The sequence below is a fragment of the Phyllobates terribilis genome, unplaced genomic scaffold (genome assembly GCF_046119375.1).
Source record: "Phyllobates terribilis strain yellow unplaced genomic scaffold, ASM4611937v1 Scaffold_2__4_contigs__length_985480577, whole genome shotgun sequence".
Taxonomy (NCBI): domain Eukaryota; kingdom Metazoa; phylum Chordata; class Amphibia; order Anura; family Dendrobatidae; genus Phyllobates; species Phyllobates terribilis.
The window spans coordinates 455,824,392-455,849,351 of NW_027362762.1; the positions used below are offsets into that span (position 1 = coordinate 455,824,392).

The 24,960-nt window shown below is 41.1% G+C and overlaps 2 protein-coding genes across 6 annotated transcripts in view; one reads left to right on the forward strand and one right to left on the reverse strand.

Moving 5' to 3' along the window:
- The window catches only part of YARS1 (tyrosyl-tRNA synthetase 1), an 80,346-nt gene extending 59,686 nt beyond the window's left edge, over positions 1-20,660 (forward strand). For all 4 annotated transcript variants that reach the window (XM_073665664.1, XM_073665667.1, XM_073665666.1 and 1 more), the window contains exons 8-14: positions 11,366-11,501; positions 11,582-11,667; positions 11,774-11,909; positions 12,146-12,243; positions 14,045-14,238; positions 19,683-19,824; positions 20,351-20,660. In XM_073665664.1, coding sequence (XP_073521765.1) covers positions 11,366-11,501; positions 11,582-11,667; positions 11,774-11,909; positions 12,146-12,243; positions 14,045-14,238; positions 19,683-19,824; positions 20,351-20,461 — 903 coding nt within the window. In that variant the 3' untranslated portion in view covers positions 20,462-20,660. The remainder of the gene's footprint in view (positions 1-11,365; positions 11,502-11,581; positions 11,668-11,773; positions 11,910-12,145; positions 12,244-14,044; positions 14,239-19,682; positions 19,825-20,350) is intronic.
- Positions 20,661-23,099: 2,439 nt separating this feature from the next.
- NHSL3 (NHS like 3) overlaps positions 23,100-24,960 on the reverse strand; it is a 37,200-nt gene continuing 35,339 nt past the window's right edge. For both annotated transcript variants that reach the window (XM_073665656.1, XM_073665655.1), the window contains exon 7: positions 23,100-24,177. In XM_073665656.1, the coding sequence (XP_073521757.1) occupies positions 24,173-24,177 (5 nt within the window). In that variant the 3' untranslated portion in view covers positions 23,100-24,172. The remainder of the gene's footprint in view (positions 24,178-24,960) is intronic.

Sequence of the window (24,960 nt, forward strand, 5' to 3'; positions counted from 1 at the left end):
TCACAGGGGGTTTATACAATTTTAACACAGAACAAAGAAACCTCATTATATCACATATTGACATAATTTACGGGCCTGTGGTTAAATCAAACACAGACTGCAAGGCTCCATGTTGGCTTTAAATATGTCAATATGTGACACCTACAGCTTCTAAGGATTGAACTAAATGCATAAATCTTAGCGCTTTGACAGCACTGTTAACCTGTGAGGCTATTGGTTCTGCGAATCCATGTGTGCACATATTCTCTGGAATCTTACACTAACATGTGCCACGATGTATTAGTCAATTCCTTTATCTCCATGAAGGGATACATTTAACATGTAAAGCTACAAGGATAGAGGTCATTTCAACCAAGTTTTCAATTGTAAGATGGTTGACTAAGAACAATATGGCTGATTATAATAAGACCTCAATCTCTTATAAATGTGATATTGCACTGCATCTGAAGAGATTTTAGATAAGCAAATCCTAGCTATAATCTTAAAATTTTTTGATGAACCTGAAATGATCTGGTAGACCATATTAAGCAATACACATATATACAGCATAACAATGTATGTGTAATATATATAATATATATATGCACAATTGTTAAAAAAAAAAAAAAGTGTTTGCCCCCTTCCTGATTGCTTATTCTTTTGCATGTTTGTCACACTTAAATGTTTCAGTTCACAAAACAAATTAAAATATTAGACAAAGATAACACAAGTAAACACGAAATGCAGTTTTTAAATGAGGGTCTTTTATTATTAAGGGAAAAAGAAATCCAAACCTACAGGGCCCTGTGTGAAGAAGTGATTTTCCCCCTCCCCTCCCCCCTTCTTAAAACATAAATTATCTGTGGTTTATCGCATCTTTGGGAAGCTGAGTTCAATTTCCCTAGCCACTCACAGGCCTGATCACTGCCACACCTGGTCTCAATCAATAAATCACTTAAATAGGACCTGCCTGACAAAGTGAAGTAGACCAAAATTTCCTCGAAAGCTAGAAATCATGCTGTGATCCAAAAAAATTCAGGAACAAATGAGAAACAAAGTAATTGAATTGAGATTTATCAGTCTGGAAAATGATATAAAACCATTTCTAAAGCTTTGGGACTCCAGTGAACTACAGTGAGAGCCATTATCCACAAATGGTGAAAACCTGGAACAGTGGTGAACCTTTCCAGGAGTGACCAGCCGACCATCCAAAATTACCCCAAGAGCGCAGCAACAACTCCTCCAAGAGGCCACAAAAGACGCCACAACAACAACCAAAGAACTGCAGGCCTCACTTGCCTCATTTAAGGTCAGTGTTCATGACTCCACCATAAGAAAGAGACTAGGCAAAAATGGCATGCGTGGCAGAGTTCCAAGACGAAAACCACTGCTGACGAAAAAGAAAATAAAAGCTAGTCTCCATTTTGCCAGAAAACATCTTGATAATCTCCAAGACTTTTGGGAGAATACTCTGTGGACTGACTAGACAAAACGTGAACTTTTTGGAAGGTGTATGTTCCATTGCATCTGGTGTAGAAGTAGCACAGCATTTCAGAAAATGAACCTCATACCAACAGTAAAATATGGTGGTGGTAGTGTGATGGTCTGGGGCTGTTTTGCTACTTCAGGACCTGGAAGACTTGCTATGGCAAATGGAACCATGAATTCTGCTGTCTACCAAAAAATCCTGGAGAAGAATGCCCAGCCATCTGTTCGTGACCTCAAGCTGAAGCGCACTTGGGTTATACAGCAGGACAATAATCCAAAACATACCAGCAAGTCCACCTCTGAATGGCTTAAATTAACAAAGTGGAGTGGCATAATCAAAGTCCTAACCTTAATCCGATTGAGATGCTGTGGCATGATCTTTAAAAAGGCAGTTGATGCTCGGAAACCGTCCAATGTGGCTGAATTACAACAATTTTGCAAAGGTCAAAGGTAAGTGGGCCAAAATTCCTCCAGGGCGTTGTAAATGACTGCCAGTTATCGCAAACGCTTAATTGCAGCTGTTGCTGCTAAGGGTGGCCCAACCAGTTATTAGGTTTAGGGACAGTCACTTTTTCACACAGGGCCTGTAGGTTTGGATTTCTTTTTCCCTTAATAATAAAGACCTTCATTTAAAAACTGCATTTTGTGTTTACTTGTGTTTTCTTTGTTTAATATTTAAATTTGTTTTGTGATCTGAAATATTTAAGTATGACAAACATATAAAAAAATAAGAAATCAGGAAGGGGGCAAATACTTTTTCACACCAAATTGTCTCTTCAAAAAGGAAGAGGACTAGAACTCTAGTGGAAGGAGTGAGGAACAGACATATCATACTCTGCTTTGTAACAAGTCTTTGATCTCACCCTAGAGCTGGATTTACATCTACATGCCTCATTGCTGCTGTATAATTAATTACCTGCACACTGCTACTTTTCTGTCTGGGGGTTACCAGGAGCAAAAAGCAGGAATCACTGCTGTGCTGTGAATAAGTGAGAGATCTTCAGCTAGTCACAAGCTTAGAGTCAATTGCAAATTAGAGAGAGTCTGCAGAGGGGGAAACTGGTGACAATGCAGGATATAAAACATGTAATGGTCAGAAATGGCTTTTTTCATTAAGTACATACAGACAACAGTTTCTTATGAAAAGTTGCTGGAAAGTAAGGCTAGGCAATCAAACTAATTCAATTTATTTGCCATGTGCATGCTCGACATGTCAAAACTCTGTCGGATTACCCAGGGCCCGGATCTCCTTTCTTGTCCCTAACGCTAGTGGCGCCCTAGCTATCCCTGGATTACTACTGATGATGAAGACGCCGGGGCCATGTACCTTGCTGTACTCCTTAATCAGCCCTATATCTGTCCCCCTCCCCCACCCAGGGAAGTGGGAAGTACTAGTGTATGAATATACACAAACCAGACTAACAAGGGCGGACCTGCAGGGATAAATGAAAATATCAACCATACAAATATGCACTCACGGACAACAAAGAGAAACACCAGGGAGAAAAAGGAAAACAAAATAGGAGAGGATGAGGATTTGCCCACATGCAAAACTCCTTGCAGCAGTCACATTTCAACACTCCAAACGCCTCTACCAACAACCGATGCCACCTCCACTCCACACCAGGTGGTATGAAACTAACACTGGCAAACCAGATTGCCAGCAACAAGTATAAATGCGAGAGGGGAGTGGCCAGTACTGAACAGCTGAGATCATCCAAGCAGGAAAGCTTCAGAGACTCTAAGCTGAACAGTTTAATCCCTGCACAGCTAACAGAAACCTGTACCGTTTAACCCCTTTCTGACGTACAGTACAGACCAAAAGTTTGGACACACCTTCTCATTTAAATATTTTTCTGTATTTTCATGACTTTGAAAATTGTACATTCACACTGAAAGCATCAAAACTATGAATTAACACATGTGGAATTATATACTTAACAAAAAAGTGTGAAACAACTGAAAATATGTCTTATATTCTAGGTTCTTCAAAGTAGCCACCTTTTACTTTGATGACTGCTTTGCACACTCTTGGCATTCTCTTGATGAGCTTCAAGAGGTAGTCACCGGAAATGGTCTTCCAACAATCTTGAAGGAGTTCCCAGATATGCTTAGCACTTGTTGGCCCTTTTGCCTTCACTCTGCGGTCCAGCTCACCCCAAACCATCTCGATTGGGTTCAGGTCTGGTGACTGTGGAGGCCAGGTCTTCTGGCGTAGCACCCCATCACTCTCCTTCTTGGTCAAATAGCCCTTACACAGCCTGGAGGTGTGTTTGGGGTCATTGTCCTGTTGAAAAATAAATGATGGTCCAACTAAATGCAAACCGGATGGAATAGCATGCCGCTGCAAGATGCTGTGGTAGCCATGCTGGTTCAGTATGCCTTCAGTTTTGAATAAATCCCCAACCGTGTCACCAGTAAAGCACCCCCACACCATCACACCTCCTCCTCCATGCTTCACGGTGGGAACCAGGCATGTAGAGTCCATCCGTTCACCTTTTCTGCGTCGCACAAAGACACGGTGGTTGGAACCAAAGATCTCAAATTTAGACTCATCAGACCAAAGCACAGATTTCCACTGGTCTAATGTCCATTCCTTGTGTTCTTTAGCCCAAACAAGTCTCTTCTGCTTGTTGCCTGTCCTTAGCAGTGGTTTCCTAGCAGCCCCATTTATAAGGCAAGAAATCCCACTTATTAAACCTGACAGGGCACACCTGTGAAGTGAAAACCATTTCCGGTTTCTGATGCCTTCAGTGTGAATGTACAATTTTCATAGTCATGAAAATACAGAAAAATCTTTAAATGAGAAGGTGTGTCCAAACTTTTGGTCTGTACTGTATGACCTAATAGTACATCTTGGTGACCTGGGCCGATTGGACCAATGGCGTACTATTAGGTCATATGGCAATCGCCCTGCACACAAGCGGTGTGGGGCGATCACTGCCGGGTGTCAGCTGATAGTCACAGCTGACACCCGGTACTATGTGCAGGGAGCAGTCCCGCACCGCTCCCGGCACATTAACCTCCTCAATGCTGCGATCGAAGTCGATCGCAGCATTGCAGTGGCAAGGGGAGGTGATCGGAATACTCACCTCCTCTTCCGGCCTCCGGCTCTGTCTGCCGTGGCTTCCTGGATGTTGCCATATGACGACCCGATGTCGTCATGACAACATCCGAGTCACCAGACAGCAAGAAGATTCTTTGGTCATGCGCAGTGCATGACCAAACTATCTTCTCCCTGTGCAGCACTGACAGCCTGTATAGCACAGGGATGGTGCTGCATTCCTGTGCTATTCAGGCGATCAGAATAAAAAAAGTGAAAGTTCCAGAGTGGGACACAGAATAAAAGTCCAAAAAGTGTTAAAAAATGGAAAAAAAAATTGTAAAAATATATAAAAAAAAAAAAATATATTATGAAAAAACAAAACTATAAAAGTACACATATTTGGTATCGCTGCGTCCGGAACGACCTGACCTATAAAACTGTCCCACTAGTTAACCCCTTTAGTGAATACGGTAAAGCAAAAAAAAAACAATGCTTTATCATCATACTGCCAAACAAAGAATGAAATAACACGCGATCAAAAAGACGAATATAAATAAAAATGGTACCGCTGAAAACGTCACCTTGTCCCACAAAAAATAAGCCTCCATACAGCTCCATCAGCCGAAAAATAAAAAAGTTATAGCTCTCAGAATAAAGCGATGCAAAAAAATATTTTTTCTATAAAATGGCTTTTATTGTGTAAAAGCACCAAACATAGAAAAACAATATAAATGCGGTACCGCTGTAAACGTACTGATCCGAAGAATAAAGCTACCTTATCAATTTTACCACACGCGGAACGGCATAAAAAAAAAAACATAAAAAAAAATTCTGGAATTGCTGTTTCTTGTTTATTCTGCCTCCCAAAAATCGGAATAGAAAGCGATCAAAAAATGTCAAGTGCCTGAAAATGGCACCAATAAAAACGTCAACTCATCCCGCAAAAAACAAGCCGTGACATGACTCTGTCGGCCAAAATATGGAAAAATTATAGCTCTCAAAATATGGCGATGCAAAAACTAGATTTTGCAAAAAAAATGCGTCTTTTAGTGTGTGACAGCTGTCAGTCATAAAAACCCGATATGATTCTGGTATCGCTGTAATCGCACCGACCCGACGAATAAAGCCGTCTAATCACTTATACCGCACGAGGAACGGCGTAAAAAATAAACTCTAGGGTTGTGATGGGGCTGGGATTTTTTTCAAAAGTAAAAAAAAAAAAAAAAAAACCATGACGATATGGCGACTAGTGTTGAGCGCAAGTGCTCTCTACTTGAGTTTGCATCGGGTGCTCAGGAATGCACTGAGTATCGCGGGTGCTCAAGTGACATGCTGAAGTCTCTGCTCCATATTCTTCGTGGCCAAAAAAAACCTTGCGGGGATTGCCTGCCATGCACGAGCGATCCCCGCATGGTTTGGTTTTTTTTGGGTGTCTAATAACCATGAAACTTGCGAGCGGGGACTCGAGCAAGTCACTCGAGCACCCATGATGCATCGTGCATACCTGAGTACCCGATGCAAACTCAAGTAGCGAGCACTTGCGCTCAAGACTAATGACAGCTTATTCAATATGATGACCTAATGTTATCAAATTCTGTGCCGTACGTCTGGATTCAAAATGTTCACTATACCCCTTCATAAAATCCTTGAGGGGTGTAGTTTCCAAAATGGGGTCACTCGTGGGGGGGGGGGTTTCCACTGTTTAGGCACATCAGGGGCTCGACAAACGCGACATGGTTTCCGCTCTCAATTCCAGCCAATTTTGCGTTCAAAAAGTCACACCATGCTCCTTCCCTTCTGAACTCTGCCGTGCGCCCAAACACTGTATTTTCCCCACATATGGGGTATTGGCGTATTCAGGAGAAATTGCACAACAGTTTTTTGGGGTCCATTTTCTGCTCTTACCCTTGTGAAAATAAAAAAATTGGGGCTGAAACATTATTTTTGTGGAAAAAGTTTGATTTTTTTTATTTTCACGGCTCCATGTTATAAACTTCTGCAAGCACTTGGGGGTTCAGGGTGCTCACCACACATCTAGATAAGTTCCCTGAGGGGTCTAGTTTCCAAAATGATGTCACTTGTGGGGTTTTTCCACTGTTTAGGCACATCAGGGGCACATCCGCTAAGTATTCATGTAAATTTTACATTCAAAAAGTCAAATGGCTCTCCTTCCCTTCCGAACCCTGCCGTGCGCCCAAACAGTGGTTTTCCCCCACATATGGGGTATCTGCTTACTCAGGAGAAATTACACAACAAACTGCATGGTGCAATTTCTTCTGTTACCCTTATGAAAATGCAAAATTGGGGGCCGAAAAACATTTTTGTGGGAAAAATGTGAAAATTTTATTTTTACGGCTCAATGTTCTAAACTCCTGTGAAGCACCTGGGGGTTCAAGGTGCTCACCACACATCTGGATAAGTTCCCTGAGGGGTCTAGTTTCCAAAATGATGTCACTTGTGGGGGATTCCACTGTTTGGGCACATCAGGGGCTCTCCAAACGCAACATGGCGTCCGCTAATTATTCAAGCAAATTTTACATTCAAAAGTCAAATGGCGCTCCTTCTCTTCCAAGCTCTGCCGTGCGCCCAAACAGTGTTTTTTCCCCACGTATGGGGTATCTGTGTGCTCAGGAGAAATTGCACAACAAATTTTGGGATCCATTTTTTCCTGTTACCCCTGCGAAAATAAAATAAAAAAAATTGTGTCTAAAGTAACATTTTTGTGAAAAAAGTTTAAATGTTAATTTTTTTCTTCCACATTCCAAAAATTCCTGTAATAAAGTTCTTGCATGTGGTTTTGAGCACCTTGAGGGGTGCAGTTTTTAGAATGGTGTCACTTTTGGGTATTTTCTGTCATAAAGACCCACTCAAATGTGATGTGGTCCCTAAAAAAAATGGTTTTGTAAATTTTGTTGTAAAAATGAGAAATCGCTGATCATCTTTTAACCTTATAGCTCCCTATTAAAAAAAACATTTGGTTCCAAAATTGTGCTGATATAAAGTAGACATGTGGGAAATGTTGATTATTAACTATTTTGTGTGACATACGGTAACTCTGATTTTAAGGGCATAAAAATTAAAATTTTGAAAATTGCTAAATTTTCGCCAAATTTCCATTTTTTTCAAATAAACGCAAGTGATATCGCAGAAATTTTACCACTATCATGAAGTACAATATGTCACGAAAAAACATTCTCTGAATCAGCGGGATCTGTTGAAGCGTTCCAGAGTAATTACCTCATAAAGTGACAGTGGTGAGAATTGAAAAAATTGGCCCGGTCATTAACGTGCAAACCACCCTCGGGGGTAAAGGGGTTAATATGAAGAAGTGCTTCTGATTAGTACGTGAAATCAGACGCTGCAGTCTTCTGGCCCCTCTTTGTCTTGGTAAACCCATGACACCACGATTTAGATTTGTCCAAATCAAAAAGATGTATTTAGCCCCAGCCCCACGATGTCGCAGTCTTACCATTGGTAAGAGCTGGCAGGAAGAAGCGAGGAGGCCAGCGTGAGGAAAGCAATGAACACTTGTGTACCCGGCTGCAGCACCTAACCATAAGGCAGTTAGCTGGTATTCTTGGTCCCAGTAATAGTTTGGTCAGCAGTGGTGTAAGTGGGGATGTAATTGTCACACCGCACCTTCTCCTAGGACACTTGATCAACTCCGAAACGCAGCACAATCGGCTGTTTTAAGTATGAGGAGAGCAGCTAGTTGGTTCAGCTGCATCTCTCTGCAACTTCTTCTGTCAGCTCAGGCTGATAGGAGATGAAATATGTACTCTGTGTCTCCTCTGTCCTTGCATGCTTGTGCGTTCCTCTTTACTGTTTTGTGCCACCTGCCCCAGGAAATAAAATGTCCTCATCTCCTTGTCTTTTTGTGTGTGTGTGAGGGTTAACATTTCCTCCCATCTGCATCCAGCTTATGTATCTGTCCCTGCTCTGTTTCCCATACAGAAGAGGTAAGGGTGAACTCACTTTCTTCCTTCTGTGCTTGATGCCCCAGTGGCCATTCCATGACCTCCATAAACTACCATAAATATTATTCCAAACCCCTTCTGTCCCCCTCTAATTGGTCTATAAGTTAATAGAAATGTGCATTGGAATGATTTATAAGTTTTCATTTATAGGATGTCTTGTGGAAAATCTCCATAGCTAGTCCAGATGAAGCCGTCATGATATCCGCAAGTCGGGCAGATTTTTGTATAGATTTTTTTTTTAATATTTTTCTGTGGAAACAAGCCAAGCAACCAAAACAAAAAGAATATTTGCCTCCCATGGGGTCTTTGTAACCATGACAATTCTCATAGTAAATGGTTATGGGTCAAAACCCTTTTTATTGACCTCTGGCAAGAAAATGTATGCATAGGATTACATGTATTAAAACTATTATGTGTATTAACTCTATTTATATATATATGTGAAAGTGTTGGCACCCTTGAAATTGTTCCAGAAAATGAGGTAAAACTACTGGCGCAGCAATGTGTGAAACCATTTAAGAGTTTGTGCTGCGTTAAAGGGAACCTGTCACCAGGTTTGTCCCATATAAGATAAGACCACCACCTTTCAGCCCTCATATACAGCATTCCAGTATGCTGTATGCGACATGCAGAAGTAGCACTGTTGCTTTAAAAGCATCCAACAACTAGAGGGGTTAACACAGTCACAGGAGAGAGGGAGAGTTTTTAGCAGAGCCCCAGGGGATTGTGGGGAAGTTGTTTACTGTCTGGCTGAAGCCGAAGAGAAAGATGGTGTGTGTTCTGTATCTCACAGAAGCGCCCCTGCACCTGAAAGGGATTCAAGTCAGGAGTGAAGCTAAGCACAGGTCAGGTAGAGTTCCTGAACTAGCAGTGCAGAGTATTGTCAGGCAGAAAGATAAGGACTGGAAGAAATGGTGTCACAGGGATCATCTCCCTCAGCAAACCCTCCCCCCTCCTCCATCGCACTGTGCTGTAAAGAATGCTGTGTTCATTAATGTGCCTTTGCATTAGAACTGTGCTGTCCTGTACTACTGGGAAGAATGTGAACTGCTGTTCTGCTAAGGAAACTGTACTGTTTGTCACTGGAGCCTGTGGCTCATAAGTCTTAACTTGCACTGGCTGTGCGGCTTCTTATTAAATGCTACTGTTCTACCGTTTATGAGGATTCTTGTCAAGTGTGTCTGGTCAGCAAGTGAAACAACCTACTTGTCTGTGCCTGAGGGTCAATACCCCTGTGTGCCTGAGAGAAGCTGCAGCACATGGTCTATGGTCGCCATGAGTAACGGTTCCCCCAGGATTCCAAAGAATTCATGTAACCTGTCTCGCCCCTATCTGAACCTAGTGGCGTGCGAGTAACATATATATATGCCCCCAATCCGGTCTCCATCAAAAGAAGAAAAACAGCTTTTATTATACACACCTGCGGGGCAGTCCGGTCCGATAGCCATCGCTGTTCCTGGTCCGTGCCTCCCTTCTTCTTTCAATGCCATCCTCCTTTTGTGCTTCGTGTGGATGACGGGTCCCACGTCATCTACACAGTGTACACTGTCATCGCGCTCCTGCACAGCTGTACTTCTCTGTCCTGACCAGGTCTCCTTGACCTCTCCCAGTTCATATGCACTGCAGTAATTTGCGCTGCCCTCAACAGGGCAAAGAAGTACGCCTATTTAAGGAGCACGATGCCGGGGATACTGTGAATGACGTAGGATGCGTCATCCACGCGAAGCACAGAAGGAGGACGGCATCGAAAGAAGTAGAGAGGCATCAGACGAAGACCAGCGACACCCATCGGATCGGAGCGCCGTGCAGGTGAGAATAAGGGTATGTGCACACGATGCAGAAATGAAGCAGAAAATTTCTGCATCTCCCTGGCAGAAAAAACGCATGCGGATTGTACATGCGTTTTTCCTGCGGAATACATGCGGATTCACATGCGTTTCGGCATGCGGATTGACAAGCGCTTGCCAGGCGATTTTAGCATCACTTGGAAAGTGCTTGACAACTAGGTCACACTATATAAATTCATGCAAACAGCATGGATTTATATAGTGTGACCGTATAAGAATGTTTAAAAATAAAAAAATAAACCTATACTTACCCTCTGATGCCCCGGTGTGTGTGCTGCCGCGTTCGTTCCTGGCTTGTTCCTGGCTGCCGGGATATCGCGAGACACTGCGCTGAAGGGCCTGCGGTCACATGACTGTGACGTCACCGAAGGTCCTTCAGTCTTGCACGCGAGCAGAGGGAAGGAGACCGGGGGCTGTCAGAAGGTGAATATATCTTTATTTTTTATTTTATTCTTGTTTTACAGCTTTTTAAATGGTACCTGGGTGTGGTGGAGGAGAGTCTCATCTTCTCCACACCCGGGTACCATCCGCACATTAGAACGCGCCAATAACGCAAGTACAAATGCAGTCTTGCGGAATTGGCGCGTTCTAATGCAAGTCAATGGCGGCGAAAACGCCGCGTTTACGCAAAATTAATTGACATGCTGCGGATTTTTGAGCGCAGCGTTTACGCTGCGGAAAAATCCGCATCATGGGCACAGCACATGCAGATTTCAATTGGGGAACATTGCTGCCCTTCTACCATGCGTTTTTAATGCGTTTCTGCAGCTGCAAAAACGCTGCGGAAACGCATTAAAAACCCATCGTGTGAAATCAGCCTAATAGGTGTTTTTATTTTGTTGCAGGCTAGATTGGGGGTATATACACCATATTAGAATGCTGTGTAAGAGGGCTGAAAGGTGCTGGTCTTATCTCATATGGGACAAACCTGGTGACAGGTTCCCTTCAAGAGGTCCACCTCTTATCACTGTGTGTATGCTGCTGAAAAGTTTGATTTGAGGAATTCATTGTTTTATCTCATGTTTCAGGAATCCAAAATTGATCTCCTAGACTCCCCTTCAGATGTGAAGAAGAAGCTGAAGAAAGCATTTTGTGAGCCAGGAAATATAGAGAATAACGGCGTTTTAAGCTTTGTCAAGCATGTTCTGTTCCCTCTCAAGTCAGGTGAGTGCACGATTGATAAGAAGGATGTCTCATTTGACCTGTCCTATAGCTCTTATATCTGATCTGCTTTTGTTTTTCAGAGTTTGTTATTCTTCGCGATGAGAAATTTGGTGGGAATAAAACCTACACAGACTTTGATTCACTGGAAAAAGACTTTGCTGAACAGGTAAGATGTTGATTGTAACGTTCCCCAATTTACTAACATCTTTGATGTGCATTGTGCTTACCTAACATGTATGCTCAGCATGCTGTTTTTTATCTGACTTTTGCAGACTGTCCATCCTGGAGATCTGAAAGCCTCAGTAGAGAAGGCTCTCAATAAATTGTTAGATCCCATCAGAGAGAAATTCAACAACCCGGAACTGAAGAAATTAAGTAATGAGGCTTATCCAGATGCCACCAAGCAAAGTGAGTAGGTTTTGCTCTTATCTCAATCACATGGACATCCTCCATCTGTTATACTCTATACGTTTCTTCCCATAACGAAGACCTACATTTTTACCACTATATCTCCATACCATATTCTTTCAGAACGTTCTGGAACAAATCAAGGGTCCAACATTATTGTATTGTGTCTTAGGTCCATCATTAAGGCTTTTGCAGATAACTTTGTCGCTTTTTAACAGTATTATTTTTATCATTAGAGACAGCACCTAAAACTCAAACTAAAAGCACTGGCCCAGAGGAGGTAATTCCCTCTCTCCTGGATTTGAGAGTTGGGAAGGTGCTGACTGTGAACAGGGTAAGTAGATTTCCAGCTATTGTAGTGAGCAGTGGGGGGTTCCCCACCCCCCACATTCATACATCTATTGTATGTTATGCATTTTTTACCATGGATTATATGAAACTATTGAAAATGCATCAACTCTGTATAACATGTCTATTATAGTGAATACTAATATTCCTCATACCAGAGAAACTTCTTAGTACTCTGAATTGTGTTGTTCCTATGTAACATCTCCTGGACGGATAAATTGACAGTTAAGTTTTAGTAGTTGGGTGGTTTGACCCTACACATTTTGATGCTGTCCAATCAGTGCTACAACTGTTACTGTGTCTGGAGACATTCTATTGACCAGGGAAACACCCAGTTTTTTTCTCTTGTTTTTTTAATTCATTTACAGGAGGAATACTAGAGAAATGACACAAGGGTGCGTTTTAACAAAAGATGCTCCAGAATTATTCATGAGGAATAAAATATTTTAGTAAAATAGACATGTCAGGAGAGGTGATGTTACTTTTTTAAGTTTAAGGTGGCTGTGTTTGGCTTTGTTTCAATGATTGTGAAACTTTAAATTTTTCTAAAATTAACGAAAGCCCCACTTTTACAGACCATACTTGTATGGCCACTGTTTCAACAGACTTTGCACAAGTCAAAAGTACACTAGAATATAAAACACTTATCAGATTAATATGCTTCATTCTCCACTTTTAAAATTCTCTTCTCTTTCCCCTGAACGCCTCATTCACAGATAAAATATGTCTTACTCAAAATAAGACAGACTGCCAGCTCTCCGAGGTGTTAAATTACAGCTGGCTATTAGAGTCTATGGAGAGAGGAAGAGGGAGAAGCATTGTGTTTCTCACCTCGGTGCAGGATTAACAGCAACACTGCTCAGTATTGCTGTACATTGTCCCCACGGTGCTGTTGATTCTGAACAATTGCTACAGAGTCAGGAGTGGATCATTGTAACTAAGTCCAAAGACTCCCTCTGAAGAAGTGTGTACGAAACGCACGTTGGGGTAGAGGGACATCTGACAGCTCTAGCCATTGCCTGCACCAGCTCCTAACCACAGGTATACTGTTGCCATGCTATTGATAGTTCAATCTTTCTATTCTCCTAAAGCACGGACACTTATTAGCCATAGGCTCTTATTTGAGGTATATATTAAAGCTGACATTACATGCACTTGCACTTTCTGTGATCTCTACATGTTCGTGAAACCGTGAACCTCCAGTTACCCACCACCTATTGAGGTGCATGGGGTTATATTCCTACAGGATTGTTATTGGAAAGTGGCTACATACTTGCATGGGATATACATTTGTATAACAGTACCGTTCTTTGGAGCTTACTTCTAAATTTATTATACAGGCTGGCTCTTTATAGTGATTTTTCAGCTAGTCCCTCACACAAGAGGCACCTGATTTTTATAAGTGTTGAATGTTTTGTTATTCTCTTATAAAAATGTATATTTAAAGTGTTCACCTATTGTTTACCTTACCCTCATTGAGGTTATCGTGGGTAGCAATCTTTGATCTAAGAGACAGGAGAGCAGGATTCCTTCGTGTCTCTGTGTATGTGAAACATCATTACAGCTAGGCTCTACCCAATAGTTCAGATACAACTAAAAACACAGCATGCAGGGAGGAAATCTGGTGAAAAAAATGCTGGATAAGAGTCATATAATTGGCCAGAAATGGTGCTATTCCACATGTGAAATGACAGGTATGCTTTAACATCCTAAACTCTTGTCTGTTATTAAGTCTTTAAGACAATAGGGTCTATTGTATTTATTAAATCTGCTGTTTTTTTCTGCAGCATCCAGATGCAGACACCTTGTATGTGGAAACTGTTGATGTTGGTGAAGAGAGTCCACGTACCGTGGTTAGTGGACTGGTGAAATATGTGCCCTCAGAAGAGCTGGTGGGACGCTCCATTGTCGTGCTGTGTAACCTAAAGCCTCAGAAGATGCGAGGAGTGGAGTCACAAGGCATGCTGCTCTGTGCATCTATGTGAGTCCATGAACTGCTTATCTGAATTTGCCTTGAAAAAAACAACAACCCTCATTTGAACAAAACGTATCTCATGATTCCACCACTCACTGTGTACTAGGGACGCTGTGAATGACAGCTCTGCCATCCTATGGGATTGAGGGCTGGCTGAGCTGTCAGGATTGTGAGTAAGGCCACGGCTCCACTATCAGTATTTGGTCAGTATTTTTTCCCAGGAGTGGGTGATAAATGCAGAATTGGTGACTTATTTCTATTATACCTTTTCTCTGATTGTTTCTCACCTGGTTTTGGCTTACACTCCTGAGAAAAAATACTGACCGAATACTGACCAAATACTGATAGTGGAGCCGTGGCCTAACAGTCCTACCGCCCACTCTGAGGCAGAAGTGTTAATGCTGATCGGCAGCTCAACTATCCTATCTGGCTGGGTGTATGGGATCTCCTCCAGGTGTCATTCATTCTGGGTGATGACAGGGCTATTTAGCACTCTGACATTTCATAGAATCATAGAATGGTAGAGTTGGAAGGGACCTCCTGGGTCATCTGGTCCAACCCCCTGCTCAAAGCAGGATTCACTAGATCATCTCAGACAGATGTCTGTCCAGCCTCTGTTTGAAGACGTCCATTGAAGGGGAACTCACCACCTCTCGTGGCAGCCTGTTCCACTCATTAATCACCCTAACTGTCAAAAAGTTTTTTCTAATATCTAATCTGTGTCTCCTCCCATTTAGTTTCATCCCATTGCTTCTAGTCTTTCCTTGTGCAAATGAGAATAAAGATGATCCTTCTACAATGTGACAGCCCTTGACATATTTGTAGACAGCTATTAAGTCTCCTCTCAGTCTTCTTTTTTGCAAGCTAAACATTCCCAAATCCTGCAACCGTTCCTCATAGGACATGGTTTGCAGACCAGTCACCATTCTGGTCGCTCTTCTCTGAACTTGCTCCAGTTTGTCGATGTCTTTTTTAAAATGTGGTGCCCAAAACTGTACACCGTATTCCAGATGAGGTCTGACCAAAGAGGAGTAAAGACCGATAATGACTTCACGTGATCTAGACTGTATGCTTCTGTTAATACATCCCAGAATTGTATTTGCCTTTTTTGCTGCTGCATCACACTGTTGACTCATGTTCAGTCTATGATCTATTAGTATACCTAAGTCTTTTTCACATGTACTGTTGCTTAGCTCTATTCCTCCCATTCTGTATATGCTTTTTTCATTTTTATTGCCCAGATGTAGTACTTTGCATTTTTCCCGGTTAAAAACCATTCTGTTGGTTGCTGCCCACTGCTCCAGTTTATTTAGGTCTTTTTGAATCCTCTCTCTCTCTTCTCTAGTATTAGCTATCCCTCCTAGCTTTGTGTCATCAGCAAATTTAATCAGTTTACCCTCAATTCCTTCATCTAAATCATTGATAAAGATGTTGAACAATACAGGTCCCAGGACGGAGCCCTGTGGTACCCCACTTGAGACATTCATCCAGCTGGATGTGAAGCCATTTACAACCACCCTTTGAGTCCGATCACTAAGCCAGTTATGAATCCACCTAACAGTTGCCTGGTCCATTGCATACTTGGTCATTTTTTCAATAAGGATGATGTGAGATACTTTGTCAAATGCTTTGCTGAAGTCAAGATATACTATATCTACAGCATTTCCCTGATCCACCCAGTCAGTGATTCTGTCATAGAAGGAAATTAAGTTAGTCTGACATGACTTGTTAGTTACAAACCCATGCTGACTCTGGTTAATCACTTCATTCTTATCCATGTACTTACATACATGTTGTTTAATAATTTGTTCAAAGATCTTTCCTGGTATAGAAGTCAGACTCACCGGCCTATAGTTCCCTGGGTCCACCTTCTTCCCCTTTTTGAAGATAGGAACAACATTTGCTCTTCTCCAGTCTTCTGGGACTTCTCCTGTTCTCCAAGAATTTTCAAAGATTATGGAGAGTGGTTCTAAAATTTCTTCTACAATCTCCTTCAGTACTCTGGGGTGTAATTCATCTGGACCTGGAGACTTGAACTCATTTATGTTAGCTAAATATTCCCTCACAATCTTTCTGTTTACTGATAACTTGGATTCCTCTATTCCTTTAAAAGGACAGTGAAGATCAGTTGATGTTACATTTTCTTTCTGAGAGAAAACAGATGCAAAATAGGAATTAAAAAGTTCGGCCTTCTCAACATCCTCTCTTACCATTTCTCCATTTTCATCCTGTAAAAATCCTATAGCATCTTTGACTTTTCTTTTACTTTTGACATACCCCCAAAATCCTTTTTTATTGCTTTTGACATCTCTTGCAAGCCTTAATTCATTGTCAGCTTTAGCTAACCTGATACGTGCCCTGCAGGATCTGCAGACTGCATTATAATCTTCTTTAGATATGCCTCCCTCTTTCCATTTAATAAACATTTCTTTCTTTCTTTTTAGCATGTGTTTAAGTTCTGTGTTCATCCATCCTGGTTTCCTTAAATGCTTCCCATTCTTCCTACTTTTCGGGATTGTTAACGATTGTGCTTTGAGAATCTCATTTTTAAAAATTTCCCATCCTTCCTGGACATTTTTGTCCTTAAGGACATCCAGCCATTGGATCCCTCCTATTCTCTTTCTGAGTCTCTTAAAATCTGCCTTTCTAAAATCTAACCTTGAAGTTTGAGTCTTCACATGTCTTCCTCCTCTAGTTATACAATTGTTAGATCTTTGCCAATTGTAGCTTCGCTCGTGTGGTGTGTGCGTGCTTGCTCTGTACACTTCGTTGTATTCTGATCTTCATTCCTGACTTGGGATTTACCTTTTTGCCCATCTGTCTGACTTATCCCTTTGTCTTGATCTGCTACCTTCCTGATACTCTGACCTCAGACCGTACCTGACTGCGCTTTTGTTTCACCCTTCTGTTTATAACGAGCCCTCTTGGTAGTGACCCCTGATTTCTTGACTATTCTTCCTCACAGTAAGTCTGTGAGCAGTGACTAGCGTCACAGTATCTTTGCACTTTAAAAATGAAATTCCTGCTGGACAATCTGAACCGTAAATTGTTCTAATCTAAAGTCCTGGGAGTGTGCCCATTTTTTTTTTTTTTGTATGTTTCAGAACAATTTATAATTGGTGAAGAAAGGTTGAACTTGATGGACCTTGGTCTTTTTACAACCTATGTAACTATGACTGTTGTGGTTTTCGGCTATCCACGCAGAGAATAAAATTTATCAAAATAAAGATACCACATATAGGATTCATCCACTACTATGTTGCTGATTGGTTATCATCAATATCAGATAGGTCATATCAGACACCCAGCAACCCACCGCTGACCAGCTGTTAACCAGTCCGGAATCGCTAATTAATTGTAGTACTGTTCTAGTGTATGGGTATATCCGAAAAATACACTAAATATAAAGTCATTTTTATTATCTTTTTTAAAAAAAATGTAGATAAAAAATCTTATTACTAAATGTCCTCAAACAAATAAGACCACTCAATGATAGTAGAGTAGTATAATATTATAAACCGTGTCAGCTAAAGTGATAGAGCACATAAGTGGCAAAGTTAGAATTAAATGAGAAAACTCACCCTATTAACAGTCTAGAAGTTTCCCTACCTAGCCGCAGAGTTTGGCACCCTAGATAGCGCAACTGGCGCCCCCCACTCAACGAAGGCTAGCCCTATTATTCTCCCTGTACATGTAACGTGTTATATTTAGTGTATTTTTCATGTAAACCAGTCTGTTACTCACTGGATAGTGCAAATGAACTCTTATATGAATGACTAGGGACTGAGCTGCAGTATAGGGAATGGCCGCTAAACAGTGTAAGGAGCAGCTTTGTTCAGTGCCATACACTACTTCTATCGGGCCGCTGCCAGTCAGTAAGAGCTAATTGGTGAGGGGTGCTGGGTGTCAGACCCCGACCGATCTGATATTAATGACGTATCCTATAGATAGGTCAAAGTATCATAACAGAGGTCAACCCTTATGCCCTGACATCTTTATGCCTTGTTGAAGGATGTTTGTGCTGTGTCTATGACTGCACACAATGCTAGAAGAACAGTCACTGTGTATGAGAGTACTTGGATGTGATGCAACTTATGGTTTGCTTTTAGAAAATCAATTGTCAATAAAGAAGAAACAAAAAATATATATTGATATACTGTATATATACTGTGATGTATTTTGCTTTTAGAAATAACTTATGCAGTATAGGTCTGATATATTAGTGCCAAACAGGATTTTAGTTTAGGTTATGCAGTATGTATAAATATAATCCCCATGGCAGCACTGATTGTCATTAAAGAGGATCTTACACCAAATTTTTTCATAGTATCAAGAGTGAAAGAACTTTTGTTTTTAATTTTACCTCTCTGTTGAGGAGATATTAGCAATCAAAGTATTTCGCACCTAAAAGTTAACTTTTGTTAAGTTCAAATTTGTGTTATCAGGTGATTGTTCTCTGGGGGGTGTGTTCTTCTTTACACTGTATGACACTGACCAATCATTTGTAGGAAGTAACACTCTGGAGAAAGAATACGCCCCCAACATAAAGTGGAGCAGGTTTCTCAGTGTGTGAGATGTAATCACACTTATGTCTGCTGTGCTCAAGCAACTTGTACGCTCTACAATGAGATCAGGGCTATCATTATGTCTCACACAGGAGTAACCTGCCTTTTCTGGGCTACTCCTGTGTAAGATGTAATGATACTCTGCTTTGATTTCACTGCAGAACGATTGCAAGTTGAGCACAACAGACATAAGTGTGATTACTGACACATTTTCGGACAGACAGTGTGGTAGAGGGTCAGACATGACAGTACTATGAAGGAAGGAGAGCTGATAGAAGGGTTTGTAATGTGACATAGCAAAACTCTGCTGTACTGCCGCTTCCTCAACATTTCACTCATGCCGAAGGTTAGACCAGGAGATCAGAGCTGTATCATTACATCTCACACATTGAGAAACCTACTGTAAGCTATGATTGGGCAGCATCTTACAGGTAGAAGTACTCACCCCCAGTGAAAACCCTGATAACACCCTCTTGGACTAAACAAGTTTAACTCATTCAGTGCTAAATACTTTGATCGCTAATATCTCTGCAATGGAGAGGTGAAGTGTGTGTGTGTGTGTATATATGTATATGTGTATATATATGTATATGTATGTATGTGTGTGTGTTTTAAGTTTTATTTAGCTCTGAAGCCACTATTACATCTTGTGTCCAGTTCAACATGAAACATTTGGTGAGAGGTCCTCTTTAACTAGGTAAAGACTGAAGTGCTCTGGGTCGTAATTAAGAATTCAAACCTAAAAGATTCATGGTCCAATATTTCATAGACTTGCTGATTGAGTGTAAATTAGCTTTAAGCGGAAGTGATCTCCTAAATATATACTCATACTGTTCCTAAATTACATTTTTACATTTAAGCGTTTCCTCCATTTTTTCCTCTCAGAGAAGGAGAAAACAAACAGGTAGAACCTCTGGACCCTCCTGTAGAATGTGCTCCCGGAGAGCGAGTTTATATAGAGGGATATGAGAATGGAGAACCTGAGGCAGAGCTTAAACCGAAGAAGAAAGTCTTTGAAAAGTTGCAGGTATTTTCCTATTTTACTCCACATTTGTGCACAAAGTTCCCGGATTCATCATTTACTATTTATTGCAGTCATTTTACATTTTTTGTTTTTGTGTTATTCACTGAGTCTTTTTTGCCAAATTCAGCAAAATGGTGCACACGGTTCTTGAATTTGGTACAAAATTACAAAGTCAAAAATGCTCTTATTTTTTGTTTTTTACCAGTTTTTCTGTGTGTCAAATTGAAAACTCCTTCAGTAACCTTACTCCATCAGGGACTGGAGTGAGATGTGCCCAAAAAATGCAACATTTGGTAAAAGTCACATTTTATGAATCTGTCTAAAACACCTGGATAAGCTAAGTTCAAGATGAAAAAAAAAGACTTAAAAAACAGACAATTTGAAAAGTGGAGCAAATACTAATGCCACTAAAAAGGAACAAATTATTCCTGAAAAGTGGAGACACAGCAGTGATGAATCGGGGTCTTTAGTTGCAATCTTTCAGCAGGTCCCTGGTTAATGCCACAACGCTTTCTCTTCCTGTCTGCAGGCGGACTTTAAAATCTCTGAAGATTTGTTTGCACAGTGGAAAGAAAATAATTTTTTGACTAAGCTGGGGCCTGTGACCTGTAAAACACTACGAGGGGGAAATATTAGCTGATTGCACCCACCTTATTCCGTCCAGTGGCTTAGCCATCATCATTCACTTCTTTGTGAGAAGAATGGGACCTGAAGACGATTATATGTCCTGTATTTATATGATAGGTGCATGTGACGGAGGCTGCATCTGCGCACACCATTCCTGCCCGCCTGCTCTTAACCATTGTATACTGTCATATCAAATAAAGACTTCTCATTTATTCTTGTGTTTTTCTGACTAATCTCCATAAAACGACAAAGATTTGGTAACAGCATTTATAAAAAGATTATACAGATTTCCAATCAAAAGCATATGACAAATATATCATTAACTAAAAGCAAAACCTTATTTTGGTCTCTAATATTAGGGCTAGGCCCCCAAAAAGTCTACATTTATACAAAATCAACATTTTGTTCTACCAGAAAGAATTACATGTGGATACGTTCTAGTTACAACCCTTCTTGTGCTTATTTTATACTGCGGACATTCTGAAACATTAAATTAAAGAGGTTATAGACTACTGGATAACCCCTGCTTAATCAATTCAGCACCCCACAAAAGAGGAAAATAATGTACATTTACCTCCTGCAACGCAGTTTCAGTGATGTAGGTGCTGCTGTCCCCCAAGGGATGCTGTGACATTTTTGTGCCACATGACCACTGCAGCCAATCAACAGGTGCTGATTGGCTGCCGCTCATCAATAATTTGTAAGAGCAGACATCCGCTCTGACTAAATAGTAAAGGCTGCCACTGGTCTGTAATGGCAGTGCCCACATCGCTGGAACTGCATTGCAGGAGCAGAGTATACACTGTTCATATTTTCTATGGGGCCCTAAATTCATTAAAGGAAATTTGTCACCAGGTTTTTGCTACCCTATCTGAGAGCAGCAATATGTAGAGGCAGAGACGCTGATTTCAACGATGTGTCACGAACTTTTCTGGTTGCTGCCGTTTTGACTAAAAACTGTTTTACCTGCTACAGATCTAGCAGTACTCTGAATGCTGAGCTCTGTAAAACCCTGCCCACACCACTGATTGACAGCTTTAGGTGAACACTGTGCATAAGCAGACAGGTACAAATCAGTGGTGAGGGCATGGGTGGACTACCTGGCAGCATCCCAAGTAGTCCTTTAGTGAGATCTGTTGATAAAACAATTTCTAAAAGCTGCAGCAATCAGCTCAGTAAGTATACATTGCTGGAATCAGTCTCTGACCTTACATTATGCTGTTCTCTTTAAGTAGCACAAACTGTGTGACAGGTTCCCTTTTAAGCAAGGGTTGAGCAGTAGTAGACAACCCCTTTAATGTAGTGACTCTACAGCCAGGTGAGACATCACTCCTGAGAGTAAAGGTTAAATACAGTATCCCAGAAACATTCCAATATATAAGAGACCACCACAAAAAAAAAAAGATTGTATTGTAGATTCAGAGAAGATTTACTCAAATCACAGCTAGACATAGGCCACTACAAGCAAACCAGATGAAGCATAAAAGATGTATGCTTTTATACAGTATATAGGTAAGAAAGGCAGTTTGTTAAGCTTTAAGGCAGTGCGGTGATTTGTATTTAACCAGTCCCCTCAGGGAAGCATCATTCTGCGGACATGAACGGCAGAGGACCGATCTGTGTCCGCTGTGTGCCCACAGTGCCTCTGGTATTATGCTGTAAGTCAATAGTGTAATTAGCTTGTCACAATCCAGCATATCACTGGACATAAATACGTTTCTTCTGTTGCTTTCTATGTCACGGAACGTGGCTATTGTGCACTTATTAGATTGTCTATTGAAATATAAATTTCAGATCAGCAAGATGTGGATATTAGAAGCGATCTGTGCATTACTGCTCACTTATTTTACAGTATAATGTGAGAATGTGCTTAGAATTAACACTGAATCATAAGGTGCGTATTCTAATCTGTAACACAAGTGGTCTAGTGGTGTAAGGAAACGATAGACATGTCAATTGAAAGTGTATTTAGACAGTTAAAGTAGGTTTCCAATATATGTTCACACTGCAACAAGCATGGCATTAAAGGGGTTATCTACCACCCCTTTTTTTAATAAAGTAGTTCCCCTTGTAAAATGAATATAACAGATATTCGCCTACTATGTCAGGTCTCCCGGTGCTCACATGACATTGTTATGCTATATGAGCCCTGCAGCAAATCAGAGGCTGCTTTTGGGCTGCTCCGCTCTCGCTTCTTTCAGATGAACAAGCAAAGGTGAGAACACAGCAGCCCAGTAGCGGCCACTGATTGGCATCAGGGCTCCTCATTACTACATAAAGAGCTTAATGTTGAGGTGAGTCTGAGAAAAACATCAGCTGATGTTGGAGCGATAACTCTGTTGTTGTAGATGACGATGAAAGGGAACATTTTCCTATTGAATTTTTAAATAGCTTAACCCCATCAGGCAAGCCAAGTGACTGCCTTAGACCTAAGGTGGACAGCATTATTATGTTGTATAGAAATTTGAATACAAAACGAGGCCTCCGCAATGGTACACGATTAGTTGTAACATCATTGAATAGAAATGTTCTTGAGGCAGAGATTTTAACAGGATCAGCTGAAGGTGATATGGCATACAGAGAAATTTCCCCGCGATCTGCCCTGGGCAATTCACTTTTTGAATTGGCGAACGCCTCTGTAATCTTCTAAATTTTATTTTTGTTTTCCGTAATGCCATGTACTAATTTATTAATTATGACAGCTTTGTTGTTTATCGTGTAAAAAGGCTGAAAGTGAATAAACATGGGTAATTTGAGTTAGTTTTTATTATGTAGAGCACACTTTTCTAGCTTCCGAAACCTATTTGTTTCGGAACTCGGGCTGCTAGTATAGCATAACAATGTCATGGGAGACCCAGCGCTGACTTCGTTGGAACGGCGCCAGTGCAGGAGATGAGTGTTGTTTTTATTTTACAAGGGGGACTTCTTCGTTTAAAAAGAGGTTGTCCAGGGAATGGACAACCCCTTTAAGTGCAGTAGGTGGTAAGGCAGCTTCCTGAAAGCTATCTACGTAAAATTTACAATTCATTCATTATTTCTATTCCGACCTTGCTCCATTATGTGCTGTCCAGATTAGATTGTGGATTCAGTGGGTACAGTGCTATAGCAGCGGCTTAATAAGCTAATTTGCAACATTACTAACCACAAAGTAGATTCCCACAATGTATGTAGGCATCTAAGAAAAGCTCTCTGGCTCTTTTGTATATGTCGGCTAACAGGAATGACTCCAAGTATAAAATAAGAGTTGGAATACCACAGGGTTGCAAGGTAGCTGCGGCATTATAGAAAAAAGTGCTGATTTCTAGCATTACATTGTGCAGAACTCTAAGCTTACCAACAGCATTAAATGACCTTCAAACCTAAGAGAACAGCAGGAATGAGACATTTATGTGTACACCTCGATTTTTTTCCTAACTGCTCCAGCAGATCACTGTTTTAAATAACATTTACACCAGAAGAAAAGGTGCAGTACCGTAGGTAGCCACCACAGTGTACAATACTGGCTTTCCACCAGATGGCGCTCCATTCAAAGTTCTCCAGCTGAACCGATACAGTAGTATAAGATAATGAAGTCATAAAAATGAACTTCAACACACGTTGGTGCTTTAAGACTCTATATATACACAGTTAAGGCAATTGTTGTGAGTCCAGCAGCTTCTGGGGTCTTGTGGAGCATCAGAGGATCCCTGAGACAGCAGAACCCTGAATATTCCTTGTGACAGGTTTAGGCTGAAAGAAAGAAAATATGTATTACTTCTAGTTGTGCATTTCATTAATACAATGATATTGGTAATTAAAGGGAGCCTGTCACGTCCAGAAATGCTATTTATCTGCAGATCTAGGGATAATCTGGATGTAATTTAACACTTGAACCCTTTACAGGAGCAGCAGCCAAAGGGAGATTATATTCAAACTGCAATTGTTGCATTCCATTCTTTGGGGTGGTGCAGGTCAGTCACCTCTCCCTGCACAGTGAGTGAATTGTCATCACTCCCCGAAACATTGATTGAGAGCCTGCTCTGCACACACGCACTACAGAGCAGGCTGTCACGCAAAGTGACGGGAGTGATTACAGCATGCTCACTGTATAGTGAGCACCGCCTCGATGACTGAAAGCGAGCGGCACGACTGAAGGCAGAATACAACTTCATTTTCTCCCTGTAGCCGCTGCTCCAGTAAGCCTGGAAGAAATTTAAACACAATTTAACTGTAAATTACCTCTATGTCTGCAGGTAAGTAGTGTTTCTGGACATAACAGGTTCCCTTTAAATAGTATTTGCCATTTACCGCTTCCTCCCAACCAAGACTACAAATGGTAGGACTACAAACCCCACAGGATATTGGTATCAGTTTGCACCTCACTACCATTTTCATTAATAAGAATTTTACACCAGGTCTATAATCTGCAAACTCTGATTTGACCTTTGTCAATATCATTTCTTCTGTCGTTAATACCTTCCAACATTACTAATCAGATCTAGATTTGTATCACTAGTAGAACCTGATAACTTT